Here is a 25753-nt window from a genome sequence, read left to right as displayed (position 1 = left end):
ACTGGATTTACATCCCCTTTTCCTCTCCTGCCAAACTGTCACCACGGCGGCGATGCTGCCAAGTGAACCGCTGCACTGTGAAGAACAAGTCTGAACAGGTGATGCTATCTATCTCCCACTTGCTAGGTGTTCTGAAGGGAATCAATTGCCAAATTAAAGGCTCAAAAGCACTTTGAAATTTAAGAAGTTGGCACAGCTCCTGTAGTTCAAAGGGAAATACATTGTTCTGATAAATGAAAAATGCTAAAAAGCAATGAACACCTTGCACAGCCTCATCCAGAAGCTGAAGGATTGCTCCATGTTACTCTGGTCAGAGCCTTGACTAAAAAAAAAAAGTGGTACAAAAAGACCTCTTTTTGTATTACTATAAAATTGTGTAGTGCTTATTTAGTCATTTGAATAAGTGTAACATTCTTGATACCTTTTAATAGAAGAAAGAAGATTAACAAGGGACTGCCTCTTATGCTTTCAAAGTTGGTCCTATAGCTTGCTGCTTTTTTTTTTTTTTTTTTTTGTAGCTACCATGTTTCCAAAGGCCAACACCGTTATGGGCATCTGGGGAGCATTCTCCATGAAAACTGTTTCATGAGACATGCACAGAGCCATTTCAGTCTTTACTGTGGCTATTTATCATATTGGTTATGTTGTTTTAGGTTCCTCCATGCTGAAGAAAAAACTTTTGGCAGGCTTATTTAGTGTTTTCATGAGCTAGGCTAATATCAGGTTAATGACACTAGTGAGAAGCTGCCATTTCTACTAGACATCATTACTCAAAACAGTGCAGAAAACATCTGCCCAAAGGGTTGAATGATCTGGAGCAAGGGGCTTGCTTTAAGCCTTCACCAGAAGAAAGCTTTGGGAATTCTAGTCAAATGCAGGCTGAGACACATGGAAGGGTGCAAGCAAGGGACAGGCTCCTGGTTTGATTCCTCGTATGCTCAGAATAAGCTGCTTTTCACATGTCTTGTAAATAAAATGGCTTGCGTTAAGACTGTTTTTGTCACATGGTTATACTACTGAGTAGATTTGTATTGGATGTTTGAGCTTACATGGATTCTGCACGTGAGGATAGAAGAAAAAACATTGCCAAAAGATCCAGCAATGTTTTTACTGAGTTCTTACCTTTTCTCTGGAAAGGCTCTTTCCTTGTATTGGTAAGTAAACCCAGGGTGACAGAAGCAGTTGAGTATTTATCCAGATATGTGTAAATTAAACTTCTTTCCTTCTCTCCTAAGTGATATGATCAAGTTGAACTGTTATTAACCTGAGAAGAGATCCTGCTGTATGATCGAACGTTATTCTAATGTTACATTTGGGTTTTTTCTTTTGTAAATTACACTGTATGAATAAATGCAAGTTTTACCTTTAGGAAACATAATTTGCTATATAATTTAGTAAACATAACACCATACATCTACTGAGGAGTAAACGCTAAGTAAGCTACATATTAAAAGGTTGTAAGAATGCAATACCCTTTACCATTTTAATATGAAATGAAGACATACGCACATACACACATTTTTATAATGTTCAGAAATTTAATTATTCTTACAAAATAAACATTTCTATTGGCTAGTTCTGTAACAAGGTTCTTTGGGTTTGGTTTGGTTTTTTGGTTGTTGTTTTAAACATGTACAGTACTCTAAACTTCAAAATTGCACAGCACCAGAAGTGATACACCTGCTTTGTGGATTTTTGAGGCTATTTAATGTCCTCTCAGTTCTCACATACACAAAAAAGGCACAAACCATATAGCAGGTTAACCTTATGGAAGAGTTTGAGGAAAAAGACCACAGCAGAGGAAAGCCCAAGAGCACCTATTCCCTAATATAATGAGCCTTATATATGTTCAGGCTTAAACTTTAATGCTTGGTAGTAGGTTTATTACCTCACAACTGACTACTGCTGCGCGTAGGGAATGCTGCTTTGGCCTGCAAGCTAGTGAATATGGAATGCATTGACATATGAAATGAGACAGTGACAGAGAAAACTTCATTTAAACATTCATAAAGAAAATAAATGGCTATAACATCAAATACCATACAGTTCATTCTATGTCCAGAAGCCTTTCCTATCAATTTAGTTCAACCTTAGTAGCTACTGTTGTTTCTCCGTGTAGGTTTTGAGCTACACAAATGTAGTTTCCAGCATCTCTGTCTTCGAAATCCTCAACAACAAGAACACTCTTTGAGATTCTTGTGGTTTGTCCGGTTCCTCTGTCTATCAATCTCCAGAAGTTTTGGATAATCACAGGCCTCTCAGACTGTTGTTTAAAAGAAAAAAAAAAACAAACCAACAATGAAAAACACCTACATAAGAAAATAAATACATAATTTGGCAAAGTGTATTTAGTGACACTACCCTAGCAAACCCTGAAGCAAGAGGTCAGATAGTAGGAGCTTATATCCCAGTCAGCCTGAAGTGAGGAAACTGAAGGTGTCTGGCAGTTGCAGCAACATTCCTGCATTAAATACTGATGTACCAATAAGGCATCCCAAATAAGGATACTACAATGACTCTTCCACTCTAAGTGGCAGTACTGTATATATTTAGATTAGTGATGGGCTGCCAAAGCACTGCCTGCAGTATATGAATGAACTCAGTTGCAGCTGTGGGCCACTTCCTAAGGTTGCATTTGGGTATGTGATTAAATAGGTGAGGTAGCTTGGTGGAGACCATAGAATCATTTAGGTTGGAAAAGACCCTTGGGATCATTGAGTCCAACCATCAACTCCACTCTACAAAGTTCTCCCTTACACCATATCCCTTAACACCACGTCTAAACGAGTCTTAAACACATCCAGGGATGGGGACTCCACCACCTCCCTGGGCAGCCTATTCCAGTGTCTGACCACTCTTTCTGTGAAGAATTTTTTCCCAATGTCCAGCCTAAACCTACCCTGCTGCAGCTTGAACCCATTCCCTCTTGTTCTATCACTAACGTCAGGTAATGTCAGGTTCTATCACTAATGTCTAAGGTAGACACACTAACTACTAAGGTAGAAGTGTGAGCTTAGGTTCAGACTTACGGCATGGCTCAAACAGCAAAGCAACAGTGGCATGAGTTATCTGACAACGCTTTACCTCATTCTCTTTTAGCACAGAGAATAGCTTTAAATTGTGTTACAAGTGAATTCCTCTGGTTTTAGAAACACTGTGTAAGATAGATAGCATACAAGCAAATCGTAATAATTCACAAATGCTTCTAACTTAATCCTTACATTATGCTTTCCAAAATGTGTATGTAACTTCAAAGACAAAAATACAAACAAGGATGCTCAGAAAGATGCTTTTTAGGTTCTGTTGTTGTTGTTATAACTATAACAGGCGTATTTCTTTTTAATCTTCTTCTATAAGAGAATTCTCTGATGGACTGTTTGTCAGGTCACACTCCCTGGAACTGTTTAAGAGAAACTGGCCCACTGTCCCAGCCTATCCAGGTCTTCCTGCAGGGTGGCTCTCCCTTCCCACGTGTCCACTTCCCCACTCAGTTTAGTGTCACCAGCAAACTTCACCAGAGTACACTTGATCCCATCAGCCAGATCACTTACAAAGATGTTAAACAGCGCTGGGCCCAGTATTGATCCCTGGGGGACCCCCACTTGTGACAGGCTGCCGGTTTGAAAAGGAACTATTGACTGCCACCCTCTGGGTGCAGCCTGTCAGCCAGTAAAAACTGATTAGACACATAGAAACATTTCTGCTTGGCAACCATCTCCTCTTGCTTTGTGAATTAGATGGATTAGCCATTTACCGATGTGAACGCTCCAGGACTTAAGCTAATAGTAGCAAAAGAGTAAGTCAGACACTTACCTGGAGCCAAAGCTACAACCTCGCAATTGCAAAATGACCAGTACAGAAGCAGCTACCAGTCTTCCTGAAGCTTAGGGATGAGTCACATTGCAGTCAGGGAATGCATAGGAAGCGGCAGGCACTGACAGCTAGCAAGAACTTTTTTTCGAAAACTGGTAATCTCATCTAGAAATTCTTAATCCCATAGAAGGAATCAAGCCACTTAGCAGAGCACTACCTCCTGTTCCCAGCCCAAAAATCAAGTGTTACTACAGTCAAGCACTATCACACACTTAATTCAAGCCTAAATTAGCTCTTAACTACAGCAAGTGAAACTTCCCTGACCCTACTGAAAGTGAAGCTAAAGGCCATGTAAGGCAGATGCTCTTTCCCTGGTTGGGCTCCTGCTAACCCAGTTTTTCTCAAACTAATTGCCTTCTGCTTTGAAGTTAGTTTCAGGGAATCGTATTAAGGAGTGGATCAGTATGCACTCACAGCAGGTGAATAAGCAAATTCAATTGTCAGGGAGTGGCAAGGGGAAAAAAAAACAGTGGAAAAAAAAAAGTAAGAGGGAGAGGTTAGCAACTACAGAGATGAGAGGAGGGTCTCTCCAATGCAATGTACCTAGGAGGAAGCAGGGATTAAAGTGCTCCTTCTGCTCCAGGATCAAGTAGTAGATGGCAGTCCAGGTGCTGGGTGGAGTGGTGGGGAACAGAAACCATCACTGATCTCCCTGCACTGAATTCAATCTTAGAACTTTGTCAGTCCTTTTTCTTGCACAAAAGAACATCTATCTGATCACCACCGCTGATGGTCCTCTCTATGCTCCCTCCACTCCCATCTTTTTCCTTTGCAGTATGTGAATACTTCCTTAATAAATGTTAAGTCTCCAACAAGCATACAGCGCTTCTACTCTGACGTTTACTTAATCATTTTGTTGGGGCAGAAGCCTCAAGACAACTCTTCCCTCCCTATCCCCAGGCACAGCTGGAGCTAAGACTGTTTACTCCAGTGGAGAAGCACAGCAGCCCTTTCCAGGGCAGATGCAGGCCACGGGCCAAAGTCTCTCTCTCAACCCCGCAGGTGGGTGCAGTGAGCGGGTGTAGTCCTCTGCTGATAGTGCATGTGCCCTGCACCACAGCCGCAGTATCCACAGCAAACAAGGGAGGTAATTTGCATGTGTTTAGCTGTTTATATTCAATCACTGATAGAGACGTAATTGTAGCGCACATGCCAGGGCTGCATCAGGTGCTGTAAGACCTGATGGTCTTAAAACCGGGCCAAGAACAGACAGCAACCAGGCTTGGGCAGCCATTCACCTGTGAAAGATATAAAAGTAGCAGGACGTAAAAGTGAAAGATGTAGAAGTGAGCGCTAATAGATGCTGAGTTTTGGAAGGCCAAGCTGAGTCTAGAATTTAATGCCGTCAATTGTTTGTTCTTAGCAATTAGTTACAAAAGACATAAAATTGGGGTTTGTATAGCCAGTTACTACAGTCGCATAAACAGCTATCAAGGAAAGCTAAAAAAACCCAAAACACAGAAAAAAAACCAACCCCAACAGAAAACCATATCAATCACCAAAACTAATGAAATCAGCAGGGGCATTTCTTCTCTTCCCCCCTCAAGCGAGTGAATGTCTAGAAGACTGTCAGAGTTAAAGACCCACCTCGAAGCATAGAGACACTGCCATCTGTTGATGCATCTCACTCCAAGTAATGCTAACAGCTAAATTCAGAGGACAGCATTGGGCATTTAACTCAAAAACCACTATTGATCTGCAGCTCCCAATACTTGGAGGCACTTCAGTTTTCCCTAGCATTTTACTGTTTGCTTTACTAACAGCTGCAAGTTTCTCTACTCATTTAGACATCTGCCCCTTTCCTTCCTAACTTTAAATGGACACCAGAAACAGGAACTGCTAAACTCTTCTGGTGCTCCATCCAGTAGTTACTCTTTAGATCACCTAATTCATGCTATAAGTATCAAGCCCCTCACCAAATGCAGTTGAGGCTGCCCTCATTTATTGGTAATTGCTCATGAACTCTCAGACTTTAATAATCTCAGCAGGAAAACTTACATGACAAGCAGCAGCAGAAAAAAAAAAAAAAAAAAGGAGGTGGAGGGGAGAGGGGGAAGTGAAAGAACAAACTAACATCTAAGCAAGGACTAGAAACCTGGTTCTACATGCCCAGTGCCCTCACCAGCAGCTAACGTCCCTTTTGCACTCACTTGCTTTCTCACTGTTTTTTCCCCTTGAAAGGCATGCACCGTCTCATGACAACAGAATGCTACAGTCTCCTTCTTAACAGCTACAGCAAACTTCTGGGGCTTTAGATTTGAATTTTCTCAACCCTAGTAAGCACCGAACTCCACTCACTCACTTAAGCAATTACCTCTGCCATTAAATTACTTAATTCTATGCTGGTTTAGGGAGACCAGTGCTGATACAAGTACCTTATTGGGAAGCTCTGCATCGTCCTTTGACAACCCAGCACCGGGAGGGCTGGCAAATGGAATACAATGCAAGCCCTCAGGTCCGAGAGGATCCCTTTCCTCTGGTGATGGGTTCCATCTTTCAGCAGGCCTTCCTTTGCTCCTAGCCTACTTACATAAACAGCATAGAGATGAGGCTGCCTATGAAACAAGACCCTACTGTAACTGGTTGGACTGGGTAGAGAGAGAAGAGAGGAGACCATCAATAACGCTACTCATTTACATCTTATTTTGTGCAAGAAAAAGGATGAACAAAGTTTGAAGATTCAATGGATGTTTCCAGTGGATTCTTTCAGATGAGACTGGGCAGAAGCAGATTTCTGTGCTTCTGGATCTGGGTAACAATTAAGCTTAAAGATTCTGTGCTGCAATGATTCATGTGCCTGAGCCATAGAGATGGAAGGGATATCAAATGCAGAGGCATCAGTGAAGCTTTGTGGCTTGCCCTAGAATAGCTTCCTGACGCTGGCTGGCTTTGACCCTGTCTGGGGCTTTTCTTTGTAAATGCTGCCAGAGGCCAAGTGTCTCTGGAATGGAAACCTGAGGGAGGAGTGAGCTTTGCTGAGCTTGACTTTTGCTAACATGGATAGAGCTCTCACGCTTCATTCCTGCGCTACTTCTAGGCTCTCAGGGAAAGATGGGCTGAAGTTCAAAAGGGATGTGCTGCCTCCTCCTGCCAGCATGCCTGAGCTAGCAAGAGGCAGACACCACAATCTGAAAGAATCTTTTCTCCGAATCTAGACACTGACTGGCATTCAAAGTATTGCCTTTAAGAAGAACAAACCATTTCAGTCAGGGAATTTCAGCCAGAAATATGCATTTCAGCCAGGAACCATTCCATCTCTTACCTCTTGCCCTGGGTACCGCCACCTGAAGTTCACATCTACATCTGGCTCTCCAAGGACTGTGCAGATTACATGAACGCTGTCACTGACTTCTGCTCTACTGGATGATGCCGCAATTGTGGCTGAGGGCGGGCCCTTGGGAACTGATAGAAAGACAGTGTTTGGAAGCAGAAAGTTAGTTCCTGAAGTTAAATACACTGATAAGACTTAAAAGTCAATTTTTGCCTCAGTTTGCTTAATGCAACAGGTAAGTGATATACACCTGTTTCCCCTCTACACTGGGAAATTGCTGGAATTTAAACCTACAAAGTTTTATTGCACATACTTTTGATCAAGATTTTAAAACTCTAAATAATTACTTATTTTACTTTTTTTTTTTAAAAAAATTGTTTTCTAAACAACGTCAGCAGAAGAAACAAGAGTCAGTATCAGCATATAGAAAACTGAACCTTACCTTCCACATACAACAGGTGATACTTGATGGAAATCTGAGGTGCTCCCTGCGACTCTGCTTTGCAGTAGACAATACCTTTATGATCAGAAGTAGGATGCTGGTAGACAAAACCCTTCTTCACATCATAAATAATATCAGTTCCATCTGCTTCAATTTCTTCTGCTGGAAATTCCCTGTGTAGAGTTACTGTTGCTGAAGGAGTAGTAACACGGCATGGGATGACTGCAGGTTTATCTGGGTTCAAGTACACAATCTCAAAGTAACTGGGAGTGGGTACAAAAAGTTCTTCTTTATCTGTGCAGAAGATATAGTTAGAATAATATTTACATCTTGGTTTAACAGAAAGGAGAGAAAGTACATATGACAAGAGGAAACAGCCATGAGCAACATTAAAAATTAACCCAAAGCTTTTGTCTTTAAATACACACACACGCCAAAAAAAAAAAAAACCCCAAACAATATTTCTAACCTCTGAGATTATATTTACATATCTTGCATTAAAAACATTAAATCAAAAAGAAAACCAAAGTATTCTTCACCATAATCAGATCTTTTTTTAATCTTAAGAAAATCTTTGGAATCCCTTTTTCATAAGTTTCCAAATACTCATCTGGATCTAATTCTGTTCACTCACCCACTTTTAAAGGGTAACACACAAAAAAACCCCACCATCACTGGTAAAATAAGCACTAATAGAAAGATATATTCTTTAGAGCTACAGCCCTTTTATATACATGATTTTAGGCAGAAAGTTTGATTTATCGCTCTAAGTAACTGAAATATTTAGAGCTTTTCAAAGGACAGTTAAAAAGTACTTCCATGTTTGGCATGCTTCTTAGAAATATAAAGCTGAAATTCCTCTTTCTAGCACAAGCATTTGCGTAACTTGACTGAAAAGTTTATTCCAGCCTTTCTAAAGGAATGTATCCTCAGAACATTAAGCACTTCTGATAAACGGCTTCTGCTCTGTCTCATGGTCTAATTTACCTCCAAAACGTATCGCAAACAATCCTATCTCAGCATTTTGTACTGAAATATTTGCTAGCCAAGAAAGAATGTTTTAGCTCTGATCAGGCAGCAAAGGTTGTTTTACCATTCAGAATGTTTTCCATGAGAAGAACAAATTAAACATTTGATTTCAGCTCTCTTGTACCAAGTAGCAGTAAACCATCCACAGTTACCTACTAGGACCCCATCCATGCAATGACAGGGCTACAGTCAACCTCAAGCTCTGTGGGTAACACATGTACTTAAAGAGTGTTTTGGTTCTCAACATGCCATATAGACTCTTGGGAGAAACTGTGGCCTTACCAAGATCAATGAGGTCAAGATTTTTAAGTCAGTGCAGGTAACTGGAAGCAGGGGGGGGGGAAGAATCCATGTGGTCATCTGAATGCCATGACGAAATGAATCTTCTGCACAGATTTATTTTCATTACACAGACACATTTTCAAAAATTGAATGTTTTCTTATTAATTTTGTAGAAGATCCTCAGAATGTGGGTTAGTATTTTCAAAGGTGTTTGCTTTCCATTGCATTATGCGTTAATTTGGGTACACATTTAGCATAATCCATAGGGAAAATGGACTCATAAATCACACTAAGCAAGTAATTTGCTGCTCAGCAGCACTGGTTTCTTTAACATCCACTAAAAGAAGATGAAAATTGTGGAAGAAAAATCCTGACAGTGAAATCGCTGATGTAGCTTTATTCCTGTCTTACTAGCAAATATATTTCCATTAATAATCCCCCAGTGAGTTAATTACCTGTGAAAAAGATGTACGTTGAACCTGTTTTAGTCTCATCCTTCCTGCATTTGTTACCATTGCACAGCTGAAGCCAGCAGCTATATTCTCCTGTGTCTGCTGCAGTGGAGTTTGCGAGGATCAGCTGACCGTACTTGTCAAGCTGCTTTATACTGGGGAGAAGAAAAACAAAAGGTACAGACAAGCACAGATGTATTTCCTTGTACATCTCTGTCAGCTCACTTCTACTTTTGATTTTTTTCATTACTTTGCAGCTGACCTACCTTTCACTTTCAGAACTATGTTGCAACCTTCCCTTTTGCTCCAGCAAAGACCTGCTTACTTGAGTAGGTTTATTGATTTCAACTTCACATGAGTGCTTGCAAGCTTTTGTCTTGTACAGTTCATTCTTGGATTCCCTTTAGCCCCCATTTTGAGACTGGGCTGTGACTGCTACAGACAGTATACTCATCTATGTTTTGTCTGTTTGTCCATATATATCCCATATTTTCATGCTCCAAGTCAACCTGCATACATGTCAGTCCTTTTTTGATACCATTAAACATGGATACCATGTAGCAGTGGTTCAATAATATATATCAAATATAGATCAGGAGTAGTAAGTAGCAGGTACTTTTTAATAAGAGTTTGTTTGATGATTTATACCTGCTTTCAGAGTGAACGCTTCCCCATCTTTAACATCCTGGTCCAAGTTTCTACTTGCATACGCCATCGCAAAGAGCTTCTACCTCAGCTTGGATTAGTTCTGCAAGTAAGTCATTTTGCATTGCCTATTCCTCTGCCATAAGCCACCTCGCTGGCATCCTCACCCTGGAGTTTCCTTATCACCCCTTGGCTATTTCAGAGCATCACCCTGAGAACTGCTGGAGGTACACTGGCAGTGTCATCATGCTAACTACACAAAATTCAGCCTATGTGATTACTTCAGACTTGATTTGCTTTTCTCTCCTCCTGATTTCCCAGATACATCTCTCAGTGGATTGATATTTGTAAATTTATTTATAAATATGTAGATATATATGTAGATACTGACAATGTTTCAAAGGGTCAAAGGTCCTATCTATGAAATTCAGCAGCTACAATCTCATCTTGGGGTTTTTTTATTATTTTAAGGTTTGCTTTCCTGGCTTTTTCTTACAGACAGATGGTGTTATAGTTGGCAGTCTGCTGTGCTGCCTTTTGATAGATTGCAAAAGCAATAGTCCAACAGTACCAGTTCTTGTGTGGCAGCACTGATGCACTCCACTGCTGCTCTGACCCTTAAAAACGTTATTTTCAACCACCTGCCTTTACGTGGTAGCACATCCAGAACATGAAGGTTTCCCACCTTCCTTAGCAAGACATCGAGTTACAAGGTCATTTCTGTTCTAACCAAGTCAGCAGAGATTTTTCTAGTTTTAGGCATTTGATAGCGAACTTCTTTTCAGTGTTTCAAATGGGGTCTGGACAAATATGCAGCTTGCATGAAGTCCGAACAGCTCCCATACTCTTATTCTTTTTCAACTGTGGGTTCTCTGAATATTTATTATCCTCCTATTTCTTCTTATTTATGTGGCAGTTATTCTGTAAGGCAGATGCCCAACCGAATCATTTACTTCTTGGATTAGCATGCTTTGAAGAAATCTCTAAAACACCTTGTCACTGTGTAACAGTGGTACTTGCCTGACTGTACTGGACGCTCTAAATGCTCTGCTTTGCTTACGTCTCCACCACAGGCAGAATAACTGCTCAGAGAGGCCGCTACTTCTAGCTACACACAATTCTCAAAATTTGTGACTCCCTAGGTGTTCTGCTAGCAGTTTGCAACTACTACCAGCAATCACAAGCAACGGTTCACGTAACCCAACATTCGGCCTCCAGACAGGGCCAACAGGTTAGAAATTTAAAACACAACCCAAACAGGGCTAACTGAGAATTATCTTTTCCATTAAAGCCCTCAGACGCTATTAGTACACTCATCCACCACAGGCCAGTTTTGAGGCCTGCCTAAGGAAACAGGCAAATCATGTTTCCGACCCACTAATGCACTTGTCCTACATGACCTCGTCTGATTCCACTTTTTGGTACCATGTAATTATGGAGTCGTAGTACTTTCATTTTTAATATATACGCTATGTTACAGTATAAATTATCTTCAGTTTTTGGATAAACTTTGAGACATTCTTATTCGTGCAAGAGACCCTGTTATGCATTATACCCAACAGGAAGAAAAGAGAAATCCAAAACATGTCCCAGTCTGTATTATTATTTAGTTTCACAGTTCACATTTCATAGGCTACATGACTACATCAGCATAAAATGTTTTGCAAGTATCCAGTACTACATGTCAACATTACAGAGAAACCATTACGCGAGAACATTTTTGCCTCTAATGTTAATGCAGACACCGAACTATAGCTCAAAATCCCAACAGAGAGAAAAATAAGGTCAGAGTTAATTAAGTATTGTACAGTGTGTTCTACTTAACTGAGAACAAGCTATCCAGTAATCAATGGAAATAGCCTAGCGAGGTAGTCATCCACAAACATGCACTAACAAAACCTGGCAACTGAGAGTGGAAGTGTTGAAGCTTGTGACATGACCATATTAAGCAGACAAAACAGGCCACAAAGTAAATTATAAATGGTAAATCCTGAAGCTGACCAATATTTCCAGGATAACTTTTATTTCATTAGTATTTTTGATGCTGGGAAATCTGACTCAAAAGTCGAAATTTTGCTGTGCTCTACATATCACAAAGTAAAAATGTTGTATATACAAACATTTCCAGACTGTTTAAACAAACTAGAGAACTATTCCAAAATACTATTCCGTACATTCCTCTTATTAAGCTTTAGTTACATGAAGTTCAAAAGATCTTTGCCAGAAAACCATGCCAAGTCTAGAAGCTAAAAACAGAGATATAGAAGGACAAAAAGACAGTGTGCACAGCATCCCTCAAAGAGCATCTAGCAAAGTTCTCTCAGGCAGCTGTATTCATACCAACAAAAGAGAGCTTATCTCAAACACAAGCTCACTAGGAGAACATAACATCTTACTGTTTAACACAGGAAAAAGACATCCCTAGCTTTCAGACTTCAGAGCACGTGGAATGAAATGAAATTCAGTCATACACATGAACACAACCGATGTCCCACTAAGCCAGCAGGAGCACACATTCACTGAAAGCAGTCAAATTCTGGCCTCTACAACATACAGTTTGCTCAATACTTGTGAGAGTGCTCCTGTCCATACGCCCCCCCATGCACACAAATGTGCACGTGATGCATGTCCAGCTCTTTGCTCCAGCTTGTTCCACTGTAGCGGTTCCATTTCACATGAGTTTGTATGTCAGACGAAGTTCTGTGATAAATACAGCCGGTCTTCGACAAGTGAGAGACCCATGCTCCAAGTCAGACACAGCAGACACTATGTGAAGTTAGACCGGTGTCACTAGAGCAGCTTCTCTTATAAAGCATAAGAAAGGGAAAATATGCTTGCCCTTATTTTTCTTCCATCCCTCTCAGTTTCTGATCCTTCTCATACATTGTAGATCCAGTTTCTGGGTGAGCCTACAGTCATTAATTTGTTATGCACGGTCTTACAAAACAGCATTCCAGCCCTTCTGTTCTGGAGGTGCCTGAGCTACCTTTGACCGTTAACACTGGCAAGATTTTTGGGCAGTTCAGCCAGTACACAAAATTTTCAGACAAAAAGTTATCTGCAGGGTGTTTTTATGCTGCGCAGGCAAGAGAGCATTACAGATAAGCTAGTCCTGAAGCAAGCTGGTGTGTGCCTTTAACTCAGGAGCCAAGTTTGCATGATCTTTTTCCACAGAGTTGCATTGCATGCTACAGTCTCTAAAACTAAGTACATCATTTCAGCATGTACTGTTATTTACTCCAGTAAGGATAATGGAAAGAGAGGATTTCTCCTCTGGCTCAATAACAGCCAGCCAAAGAGTTCTCCTCCTCCTTTCACTGTCTTTTCCTCCACCCCTATGGCAATTTTAACATATGCTAACAGCTATACACCTATTAAAAACTGAAACTCTCTAGTACAACAAGCAAAAATATTTTATTTACCAGGTCATAAAATATATCTGCACAGACAAACTCAAAGACAGTATAGCCACAAATAGTACAGAAATGGCTTTTCTATATAATCTCTTCCTTCTTAGAAAAGTCATATTGTCCTCCAGGCTGCTGTATTACCCTTACCAAATGGGTGAGTTAGAAACGTGATAAGCATGGCATGGAGAGAAAACATCTGGCTTTTATCCCTACTTCTTTTTGCAACCACCCATAGGAAATATACTACATGGATGCTAAATTTAACTAGTTGCAAACCAAAATAGCATTTTCTCCGAGAAATACGGACGGGAAACAGAACACTGGGAACATGCATCTTCAGTGTCAGCTCCTCCCTTGGACCTCTGTTATTAACACACCCTCCGACCAGCCAAGCTACGAATGCCCTCACCGCCCTGAACCTTAAGGTCTCTTCTGTCTCCCGTAATTGCAATTCCGTCAGATGTCAGGGTCCTTAAAGCCTCTTCTTGTAGCTGCCAGTGTTAGAGGATGTGAGCAGTTCCCAGGAGATGTAAAATATCTTGCTTACTGTTAGAATTCCCACCAGACCAGTTGAATTTGTACATCCCTCCTATTATTTAAGGAAAAAACAGGAACTGGATGCCTGAGCTGTAGGGATGTACAAATGAACAAAAGAACGGCAGTCATCAGTCCCCAGCAATTGCCTGGGCCTCATCGCCATTGTGCCTCCTCCTCACTTATCCCCCAGCCTGGCAACCCGCTCCTTCTTCACTTGGCACCTTCCTCACTTTCCATTACCTCCTCAGACACCAGCCACTTCCCCCCGCTGCTGCCACCAACTCCAGTTTGCACCAGTGCTGCAACTCCAGCCAGACCAGCACAAAAATCCAAGGTAAAAAAGCCCAGCCCAGTTAATTAGCTCGGGTTTCACTCCACACCTCACTAATTGGTAATGAAATTACCTTATACTTGTTTTTTAAGTGCTCAAAAAAATGTTAGAGGATACTGGACATATACCTATCTAGATGATTAAACAATTTTTGCCATAGGTTATTTGCTAATTATTTTTCTGATTTTCCCCCCTTTGCCCTATATTCAGCATTTTGTTTTAAAATAATTAGTGTAATATATTTGTAAAATTTAAAAGTTTGCCTATTGTAGTTAGTGCATGGTCTTTTGTATGCTGAGAGGAAGAGCTAAGCTCCTTTTGAAAGATGATAACATTGTTAAAAATCTTTTCTGCTGACAGTTTACTTACAAACACTACCAACTAAGCTAAATGAATAACATGCTATCTTTATGATATTTCCAGTTAAATTCAATCAAAGCTTTCTAAAACCACAAAATACAAATTTCATATTTCACGTGTTATAAGGCAGACTTTGTTTCATATGCACCTATTAGCACTACAGCAAAGATCTTGAGATAATTAGTAAAGTTATGCTAAAAATATGATGAAAATATAACTGCACAAGATTCTGTGGTCAATGTCGCCATAAATTATTACTATTCGGTGACTCTGAAGTGCGCTACTAACCTATGTTTTCAATTTCTCTAGTTAATTATAGAACCTTCTGCTTACATTTGAAAGTGTTGATTCAGTCTGACTCAGCCTTACTGCTTCAATAACTTACTTCAAAATAATTTTTTGAAAGCAAAGACCATCATATTTCAATATAGTCCCTTAAACATAAGCCTAACATACTTCTAAAAGAAAATACATACTTAGGCATGTTATATCCACCTAGCCAAAATGTTTTATAGCATTTATTTTGTGTGATATTATTAACCTTTCTTATATGGTTAAAATATTACAAATACTGTGAACTTGACTGAGAACAGAAAGGTAAGTTGCTGAGGCAACAGAATCCCAGACTACTTCAAACTGCAAAATGCCAAACCACCCAATTAGAAAATGCTTATTTTTCCCCCCCCCCAAAGTACCTTAGATCCTTGTATTTTGTCCCATGTGCATCACTAGAAAAGTACTTAATTTTGCAAGACAGGGATAGACAGCCGATAATTTAAGAAACATTCAGACTCCCCTCCAAAAACTGAATACTTGCCTTGCCTTCTTCAATGCCAGATGCTAATACTCAGATAACATGACCTGGAGGTCTACAGGACCAAATCATGCCAGCAACGTATTTGCAAATGCATAAAACATAAGATACACTTGAAAACGACAACCACCAGCACACACTCTGTACTGATACTATTTTGCACACTCAGCTTTAGTTTGCTGGAAGGCCAGGTCTGTACTGCAGCTGATAAACGCCACCTACTGGAATAAATCCAGATAAAACATTATTTCTTGCAAAGGAAAAAGCAATAGCTGTTTAAATCACCCACAAGATCTTTTGAGATATATTGCTGTGATAAGCCCTCAGCAGAAATAGGCTTGCTGCTGTAGCTTACTGTGACAGTGCCCAGAGAGTAGTGGTAAATGGAATGAAATCCAGTTGGTGTCTGGTCACAAGTGGTGTCCCCCAGGGCTCGGTGCTGGGGCCGGTTCTCTTTAATATCTTTATCAATGATCTGGATGAAGGGATCGAATGCACCCTCAGTAAGTTCGCAGATGACACTAAACTGGGCGGGCGTGTTGATCTGCTTGAGGGTAGGTTGGTTCTGCAGAGGGATCTGGACAGGCTGGACCGATGGGCTGAGACCAATGGTATGAGGTTCAACAAGGCCAAGTGCCGGGTCCTGCACTTGGGTCACAACAACCCCATGCAGCGCTACAGGATTGGGGCAGAGTGGCTCGAAAGCAGCCCGGCAGAAAAAGACCTGGGGGTGTTGGTGGACAGCCGGCTGAATATGAGCCAGCAGTGTGCCCAGGTGGCCAAGAAGGCCAACAGCATCCTAGCCTGTATCAGGAATAGTGTGGTGAGCCGGCCTAGGGAAGTGATCATCCCCCTGTACTCGGCACTGGTGAGGCCCCACCTCGAGTACTGCGTTCAGTTTTGGGCCCCTCGCTACAAGAGGGACATTGAGGTGTTGGAGCGTGTCCAGAGAAGGGCTACATAGCTGGTGAGGGGTCTGGAGGACAAACCTTATGAAGAACGACTGAGGGAGCTGGGGTTGTTTAGCTTGGAGAAGAGGAGGCTGAGGGGAGACCTTATCACCCTCTACAACTACCTGAAAGGAGGTTGTAGAGAGATGGGGGCTGACCTCTTCTCCCTGGTGACAAGTGATAGGACGAGAGGGAACGGGTTCAAGTTAACGTCAGGGGAGGTTTAGATTGGATATTAGGAAACATTTTTTCACTGAAAGGGTTATTAAACATTGGAATAGGCTGCCCAGGGAGGTGGTGGATTCACCATCCCTGGAGGCGTTTGAAAAAAAGGGTAGATGGGGCACTTAGGGACATGGTTTAGAAGTGGCTTTTGTCAGGGTAGGTTAAAGGTTGGACTCGATGATCTTAAAGGTCCCTTCCAACCTCAGCAATTCTATGATTCTACGACAGAAGCCTTGCACTAGCTACAGGGGTTTATTCAGCCAGTGTGGTTCTTGAACTCCTCAGCCATCAGGGAAAACACAAATAAACACTCAGAGAAGAACTGGGGCTCACAAATTTCAGAAGGATATGCTAGAAATCATAGTGTACATTGCCAATCTTCAACACTTCTCTTTGAAAAGAGAAGTGGAAAGAAGAAGAATATATCTGAAAAATTAATTAACTGGGAGTGACTTTAAGGTAGCATCATACCTGCAAATCACGACGTGAGTGAAATGGATCATGGAGATTCAGATACCCTCAGTTATTTGCAAAAAGTATACACACTCGTACTTAATCTAGGAACAAAAGGACAATAGGAGTTGATACTTTGCTCATACCTCTGTGCCTCTCTCACCTAATAATCCAACAAAAGCTCCTTACAGATCTTTCTTAGGATGTCATTCACAGTGGTCCAGAGTCTCCTCACTACTTGTCTTTTATAGATACAAAAATCTTCACAAAACAGCCTGTGAAAACAAACACTACTCATGGCAAAAAAATGCCTGTGGAAGACACCCTTAAGCTCCTTACATGCCCCTCCTCTTCCAAATACAGAACTAAATTACTACATTTAATCTACATTTAACTATGTGTACTATCCTCAAAAACTGTGAAGGCAAACAAATATTATGAGGCTTGGGAGAAGACGTTTAGAGTAACAGGACATTCACGTGGTGGGGCAGAGAAAGGGAGAGAGTCCATAGTTCCTCTTCCTGCTCTAACAACTATTTATGTGGTCTCCACTAAGATGTCACTAGATGAAAGAAAAAGTCTTCCTAAACCCAAGGTGACTATCGTCAGCATTAAACTCTGCCACACCACAAACCTTACAATTCCCTTTTGCACACAAAGGTAGTTTTGACTGAAAAAGTAAAGACTACTCTTACTCACTCCTTAGCATGGTGGTTGGCATGTTTTTGCTTGTTGAGAGATGGGGGTCTGAGCCTTTTCAGGAAATTAGTATCTCAGGTGGTAGATTCATTAGCAACCAGTACAGCCCACTGGGAGCAGGTCTCTGTAGGGCAACTGAGCTGGTAGTGAGTACCTGACATCCACACTCACACATTTTGAGAGTTTTATTTCAGACTAGCTCTAATGTGGTTCCCTGTTAGTGGCTGGAGCACACTGCAGTCCCACTGGATCATATCTTCTATTTTAGATTCATCTGAAGGAAATCCAGTTCACATGCTACACGACTATTCCACAGTGCAAATCACAGGGCAGTAAATGGTGATGACTAAAAGACACTCATCCTTTTTTGTTGACATTAGAAACCACTAAGTGGAACATCTTAATTGTAAAAATGTAAACAAACAAATAAACACAATGCTGTTAAAAGTGGTAGGAAAAAAAACAACCCAAAACCCAAAAAATAGCTTACCTGAGTCTGGAGTCTTTAAAGGTGTCCAAGTATGAAGGATAGTTCCAAGTAACATTACTCCCCTTACACCGCAGTTCTACGCTTTGTCCTGCGGACAGGCTTAAAGTGGCAGCTAGTTTCTGGAAACGACCTTTATCCATCACCTGTGTCAGTATGGACTGGGACTTCAAAGAGGGGTCAGCAGATTCTCTCTCCTTCATTTTGGGTGTTTTGGGTTTTGCTTTTTTGTTAACAGGCCTAATTTTGTTTTCCCCAGGTTCTTGTGGATGCTTACTCTTTGTAGGCTGTCCAATAACTAGTAAAATAAAGAAAAGAAGGCAATGTTACTGATTAGAAAAAGGTTATATAGTCTTTTTACAAAAAAAATCTTCCTTATTATCACTGAGAATTACTGAAGTTTTGTTCATCCTACAAAGGATTCACAAAAATGAGTAAGAGTTAATTTTCCTGCATTTCTGAAGTCTCTGGCATGACCCATTTTCCTGGGGATAAAAGAAAAAAAACAACATGTGGAAAATCTATACTTACAGTTCACATAAATGGGCAAATATGTAAGGTATGAGAACTGTACAAACGGGAAGGGAAAGAAATACAGCATTTCTGTCCTCAGTTACTTTTGTCATTCCTACCTCATGTTATTGCCATTTATTATGCGATGCTACACAAGTTCACCCTCTTCGTAAGGCTGTCACACACCCACCGACTCCGCATAACCTTTTCAAACACCGTGTTACCATGAGAGACACATGAAGAAAAACTGCCAAGTGTGGAACTTGATGATTTATAAAATACCGACAGTGATGCACTTTTCTTCTTTTAGAGTAAGTACTGTGAAAATGCAAATGCCGCTAAAGTCACTTGAAGGTAGTATTTAATTAATCACTTCTCAGTAACAGCCATTTATTTTGACAGTCCAGATGAAAACATAACCTTATTTAGAGGCAAACGATAAGAGATTTCATTACCCGCTAGAGACAACAGGGATGCCCAGCTGCCTTTAAAAACAAGGCAAAGGAAATGGAAAGGAAAAGTGAGGTGTCTCAAATTAAAAAAAAAAAATTAAGGAAATCCATATTCCCACTTAAACTGACAGCAGGAAGCACAGACCTTTTGTGAGATGAGCCTAAAACCACTGTCCCAGACACAAAAACCTCCACTAACTGTGCCTGACAGCTAATTCACATTGAACATGGCTTTTCCTTTTCCTCAGGTATTTTATTGTAGAAATCAATCAAAGAGCTCCCTCTGACATTAAAAGTAGTCCTGTAGTCCTGCTATACACTGAGTTGGCATGAATTAAAACTGGTACTGGCTGCAGTATGAATAGCAGCACTTCCAGGCTCCCGTGATGTTCCTCATACCCCGGCTGGACACCTTGCATTGCTTCAGCCTTCCACTTCTAAGTCCAGGCTGAAGTACACCATGTCTCTTAAATGGCACAGAGCCTTTTGAGCATAAATTTAAAAAAAAAACCAAATTCAATCTGAACATAAGAAAGCACTTTTTACTGTGAGGGTGGTCAAGCACTGGCACAGGTTGCCCAGAAAGGTTGTGGAGTATTCATCCATGGAGATATTCAAAACCTGACTGGACATGGTCCTAGGCAACCTGCTCAGGCATGGGGTTGGACTGGATGATCCCAAGAGGTCTCTTCCAACCTCAGCCATTCTGTGACTCAGTCATCTCAGCAAGCAGAGTAAGGCTGCCTGTGTACAAACATTTGCCTTTTGGTCTCACACCAACTGGAAAATAAACTGGAAGACAGCAACGCTGTAGTCGTCTTAGTTTGACCACTGCATTTTGAACTCTTTTGGAGTCTTATGTAGTAAGAGAAATTTTTCTGAGGCACACGTCCAGTTACTAAGGTACATCCCTTCCCTGCCACACAGACAAACATTTTTCCCAGTTTTAAGTTATGAGCATTCACGAAGTTGATTGCAAAGACGCCTCACTACCTTAAAATAAGCCACAAACTGAAGGGATCAAATGGAAATGCCTTCCAAAAATCACAACATTTTAAGATAAAGAGTAAGATTTAAGATATTTTAAGATAAATAATTTCTGGAAGGGACAGTGAAACAAATATCTATGCTTCTTCCAATTTTTCTTTGTCTCTGTGATGCCACTGGCCATGCAAAATTGACAAACTCGAGGGAATGATGATAACAACGGAGAATTTCAGACAAGTGGTTGCTGCCTCCCATGGAAGACCATGAAGTAGGATTTTTCTAGTTACCCAGAGCACATGACCCTAGAGAGTGACACAGTGCATATATTACAGGGACAAACAGCTGGTGTGGGAGCACTTTTTCCCTGCGTTACATTAGGAAGGTTACAGTGGGTCAGGCCAAACATCCACCTAGCCAATGTCTTCCCACTGACACCACCCAGTGTCAGATGTCAACCAAGGAACAGGGCAACCATCTCTGCTCCTTTGATACTAACCTCCTAGTTTCCAAGAACTTTTAGCTCAAGGGATCTGTGAAACACAGTTGCCATCGTTTGATTCTTCTTGGTAGATCTTTCCTTCATTAATTTGCCTGGTCAATTTTCAAAACTACACAAATTATACATAAATATTAGTCATCTCCTAGTTTTTGTTTTAAGTGAATAAATGGCTGTGCCTCCCTCAAAAATCTTAAAATCCTGGCATGCTTCCATTTTCCTGTAAAGGATTAGTTATGTGACAGTTTATGCATCCAAGTTAAGACTTCAGCGATTTCAGATTCAAATGTCTTTTAAGTCTCCGTTGTATACCATCAAATCATGGCACTTAAACACTGTTCGTGTTGTTGATTTTCTCAAAAGAAATTATTTTGGCATATTAATGAGACATGTCCTCTAATGATTCTCCCCATAGAGAAAGAGTCCTTCTCGGAGCCTGCTATTACAGCGCTCATTAGGATACTGCACTCAAAGTTTCTGATATGTTTATCATGTCATCATTTTCAATTAAAACCACCCTAAGCATCTCCATAGTAAACACGGGTGCACATAAATAACTAAGTTTTTAATTTAAGTTTTACTTTCTTATTCCCCATTCCTATCAGCCTTACCAACTTTGTGGCCATCCTTCCCTGCCCTGCTCTAGCACATCAGAAGAAGAAAAGGAGTTATCAATAGTTTTATCCCTTTTGCAAGCTGTTTCTCAAACTCTTTTTGTCTGCCTTATTCTGTTTTTTATATTTAACCCACATGTGAGTTAATGAGCCTCCTCATCTTACTTAATTCCCCCTTCTGTAATCAAACACATCAGTCATTTCTTTGGCTTTTATTATTCCTGCAAGAATATTAAAACTACAGTCTGGCTGTTCTAAAGCCACATGTGAATCCAATTACCTGAGTACTGCTCGGGATCAAGTCAAGAACTGCTGCTTTTCTCAGAGGTTCTCCAAGTAGCCGCTCTAAGAAGTCATCATTTGTGGCATCTAGCAATTGCATTCAGTGTCACACCCCGATGTGTGTGACCCAACCTACACAAGAGTAAGTAATTTTTCCTTTTGCTTTTCTATCCAGTCCTTGCTGCGCCTCTGATTTTCCTTAACAGAGTGGTTGTTTCCTCCATCACCTTGGGTGGTCACCAACCAGGTTGTTTGTTCTCCACGGGGCTGGTATTTCAGTCCAGCTGACTTATTACTGACAAAATCCACCAGGAATCAGATTTAATATTAAAGCTTCCTTCAACACATATTGCCACTTCTCCCTTGGGTTGAGCTATTCCATCTTTCCTGTGTAATTTGTGCCCTAGTGATAGAAGGCCCTGCTGGCACGACAGATAAGCATTCCCATTTCAAACCAGCCATTCCAGTACCCTGTTGTACCTTCCAGATTTGTCTGTATGTCATGGCTTCAGCTAGGATGGAGATGACTTTCTCGCTAGCAGTCGGTATAGTGCTATGTTTTGGGTTTGGGATGGGAACACTGTTGGTAGCGCACTAATGGTTTTGGTTGTTGCTGAGCAGTCAAGGCCCTTTCTGCTCCTCACACCGCCCAACCAGCGAGTGGAATGGGGGGGGCACAAGAAGCTAGGAGGAAACACAGCTGGAACAGCTGACCCCAACTCACCAAAGGGATATTCCATGCCACATGGCATCATGCTCAATGTAGAAAGATGGGGGAAAGAAGAGAAGGGAGGACATTTAGAGTGATGGCATTTGTCTTCCCAAGTAACCATTACTGCTTTCCTGAAGACAGCCAAACACCTGCCTGCCAATGGAAAGCAGTGAATGAATTCCTTGTTTTGCTTTGCTTGCATGTCTTTTTGTTTACTTATTAAACAGTCTTTATCTCAACCCATGAGTTCTCTCACTCTTCTGATTCTCTCCCACATCCCGCCATGGGGGGAGTGAGCTAGCAGCCGTACGGTCATAGTTGCCAGCTGGGGTTAAACTACAACACTGTAGAAACCCACAAGCTTTGGTCTAGACACACTTTTCTCCCCGCCCGCACAACCCTATTGAAATAGGGCTATTCGTTCAAACTACTCTTTGCCATTTCCACTACATTCTGCAAACCTCAATCCTGACACTTGTTCGAAGGCACGCAGATCTTACAACCTCACCCCAAGGAAATGCACCATCCCAAACTGCATGCTCTTCCACACGTGACACTCTGCCTTTAAGAAACTCTCAAAGGCTCCCCTATGAAAGCTTTTCAATTTTAGTGCCAGAAGTCTGGTTTTGATTTTCTCTAGATGTTTTTCCTCTCTGCACAAGTTCCCTCTGTTCCACGTTTCTGTAGCTCCCAGCGAGTTTGAATACTTCCCTCCTATACCACACTCACACAGTGAGACTCTTGTCTGTCTGACCTTGTTTTTCCCTGCAGGTGACAGGAGGGGCATTTTGGGAAAACACCATCAGAGGAGCTTCTACCCACCTACACAGAAAACCAAGTTTTGCCTCTCTGCTACACCTCACTGAGAAGTGAGTTTCCAAGCAAGCTGTGACCACGCTCCTCCCCAACACTCCCTATCAGTCTGTCCAGGTATCTACTGACACCACCACGTCTGCACCTCACGATCCTGCCTTCTCTCATCGCTGAATCAAGCACCTGTATGCCCAATAACTAAATTAACTGGTGCAATAGTCTATCACCAAAGATAAAGAGGACACACAATCAAATCCCTCCAAGAACACAGAACCCACCACACAGATTCCCCCATTACCCAAACTGCAAGGGAAGTGAACAAACTCAAGGAGCCCATTTATGCAAGTACATGGATATGCCACGTTTGGGATGCTTTACCATCTCACCAGATTTATTTGCAGAACCCTCATTGTTTTAATCCAGCAATAACACTTCTTATTAAAAAAGTAATAATTAAGACAGTAGAAAGATATCAACTGAGAAAACTCCTTTCTACCTCTGATCAGCTCCTTATGTCAGTTCTAAGACGCACTGTACCCATTTCCTCTGCAATACTATATGCAGGGTCCCTACTAACCGATAATGCCGAAGTACGAGACTAGGCATCGATATGTCACAGAAATACACCACACAGTCACTTTTGCTCCTGGTTCACAGTACTTGTCTCATCCTATCCTTTAATGTTCGTCTACCCCTTGTTCTCGCAGATGTTACACACACAACAACCCGCAAATGAGTGTTAGTCACACAATGCTAAAAAGCATACAGTTTTTACTTGAGACATCACCTATATCCACATACACATCCTGGCAGCATTAGAGACCTTTCAATTCTTGTTAATACTGATGATGAATTCTTCCTTGAAAAAAAATAATAAATCAAGTGTGAGGTTATCATAAAGAATAATTCTTAACCACCGGGATTAAGATGAGAGGGAAGAGTCTTTGTGATCACAACTAACGTAACAAAACAGGTTGGACACATCTCTATTTGTGGTACTTCAAGTGAAAAGTTAATCATACAAACACACACTCACATGGACAACACAAGCTGACACATCAGCACCCGTATGGGCAATCTGGAGGGACATATTTCACTGTTTATAAGCTAAAATAAGCTAAATTAGGAAGGCTGTTTTGAAATCACAATGTCTACATTACGATTTGTACCTATAGCTTTTGAGACAGAGCTGTTATAAATATGCCAGGTTACTTTTTCCCGTAGCTAAACTTCTGGATGATGCAGTGCGAAGCACCCAGACAAACCTCAGTATAAACCAGAAAAACTAAGAAAAGCATAGGCCTGAGAAATCTTTTGCCCAAGTTACAACTATTTCTCATTCTGTGTCTTTACCATCTGTTTCTCAAATAGAAAACTCTCTTCTTGATGTGGCAGTGCACACCCACAGACTGGATCTTTCAGCAGAAATCCTCTCCCACACCACACTGGTCCAGAGCGCAATTCCTTTGCACGTAGCCATAAAGTCAGGCTGGAAAGGACTTCTGAAGTGCCTTCCCACCCCGTTCAGCTGCTCAGAGCTTCGTCCGGTCTATCTCTGACTATTCCAAAGGCTGGAGACTCTACAGCCTCCCTCGACAACTTCTTTCAGTGCTTAACAGCTCTCAGGGTGAAGGAATTTTACGTTCTTGCAAGAATTTTTTCCTTACGACCTCCTGGGCGGTGTGTGGTAACGGCCTCTGTGCCCTTCACCATGCCCCTTGGAGCTCGTGCCCTTCTCTCCACAAACCCTTCAGGGGCTACACAGGTCTTGCTCCCCAAGCTCTGCTGTGGTGAAAAACAAAAGGAATTTTGTTTCTTCTGAAGTTTTAGTAAGTTTATTCACCTTTTCCAAGAGGGAAACAGCCTCTCTATCACCTAGTTGAGGTCTATGTAAGTGAAGGATTGGTTATGAATGTCCCTCCCCAGCCAAAAACTCGCCTCTTCCCCCACCAAGACTCCATCACAACCTGAAACCAAGTTACAAGTAAAGTTCGGTCCTCTCCACAAACCAACAACCGCGGTTTTTTGAAGAAAAACACCCAAAAACTCGAGCACCACGTCCAGTGCTGACCCTCCTCCGGCCGGGAGGGATTTAAGCGTCGCCCCTGAGGACAGAGGCAGGCGAGGGGCACTTGGTGCCGCCGCAAACGCCTTTCTCAAAAACCCCACGATTTCGGTCTCCGGTGGAAAAGCCTCGGCGCCTCGCTGGCCGCAGACCGACGGAGGAACCCGCCTTTCCTCCGCCTCTGCCCGGCGGGACGGCAGCCCGGCCGCCGCCCCCCGAGATGGCTCCCGGGGGCTGTCGTGGCGGGGCGGGGGGCGGCTTCGCGGGGCAGGGGCGGCCGTGCTGAGGGCGGGGGGAGGCGGCCCGGCGGTCAGGAAAACGGGGGAACCCGGCGGGGGTGGCGGCTCACCGTGCGGCAGCGTTTCCTGCAGCAGCAGCAGGCTGAGGAGCACCCAGAGCCGCATGGCGAGAGCGGCCGGGGCGGCGGGCTGCGGCGGGGCGGCTCGGCGGGCGGCGGTGTGGGGAGGAGCCGGCCGGCGGCGGGGCTCCCTGCCTGGGTCTCCCCGGCGGGGGGAGGCTGTGCCGCCTCAGGAGCCGCCGCCACACGCCCTTCTTCTCT

At 42.1% G+C, this 25753-nt stretch overlaps 1 protein-coding gene across 2 annotated transcripts; it reads right to left on the bottom strand.

The window, feature by feature from the left end:
• Positions 1-1514: 1514 nt before the first annotated feature.
• On the bottom strand, positions 1515-25753 carry PDGFRL (platelet derived growth factor receptor like). 2 transcript variants are annotated; one of them, XM_074588186.1, is made up of 6 exons: positions 25544-25753; positions 18264-18558; positions 9353-9504; positions 7587-7880; positions 7136-7275; positions 1515-2263 (listed from the first exon to the last, which is right to left on the bottom strand). In XM_074588186.1, exons 1-6 carry the CDS (start codon positions 25596-25598, stop codon positions 2075-2077), a joined length of 1125 nt encoding a protein of 374 aa, XP_074444287.1. In that variant the 5' UTR covers positions 25599-25753; the 3' UTR covers positions 1515-2074. The 2 variants fall into 2 exon arrangements, with proteins under 2 accessions (XP_074444287.1, XP_074444288.1); XM_074588187.1 differs by lacking the exon at positions 1515-2263 and adding an exon at positions 4978-5111 and having other exon boundaries at positions 25544-25741.

The sequence above is a fragment of the Larus michahellis genome, chromosome 5 (assembly GCF_964199755.1).
Source record: "Larus michahellis chromosome 5, bLarMic1.1, whole genome shotgun sequence".
NCBI lineage: Eukaryota > Metazoa > Chordata > Aves > Charadriiformes > Laridae > Larus > Larus michahellis.
Note: the sequence above shows the minus strand (reverse complement) of the source record. Positions and strands in the feature narration are given on the sequence as shown.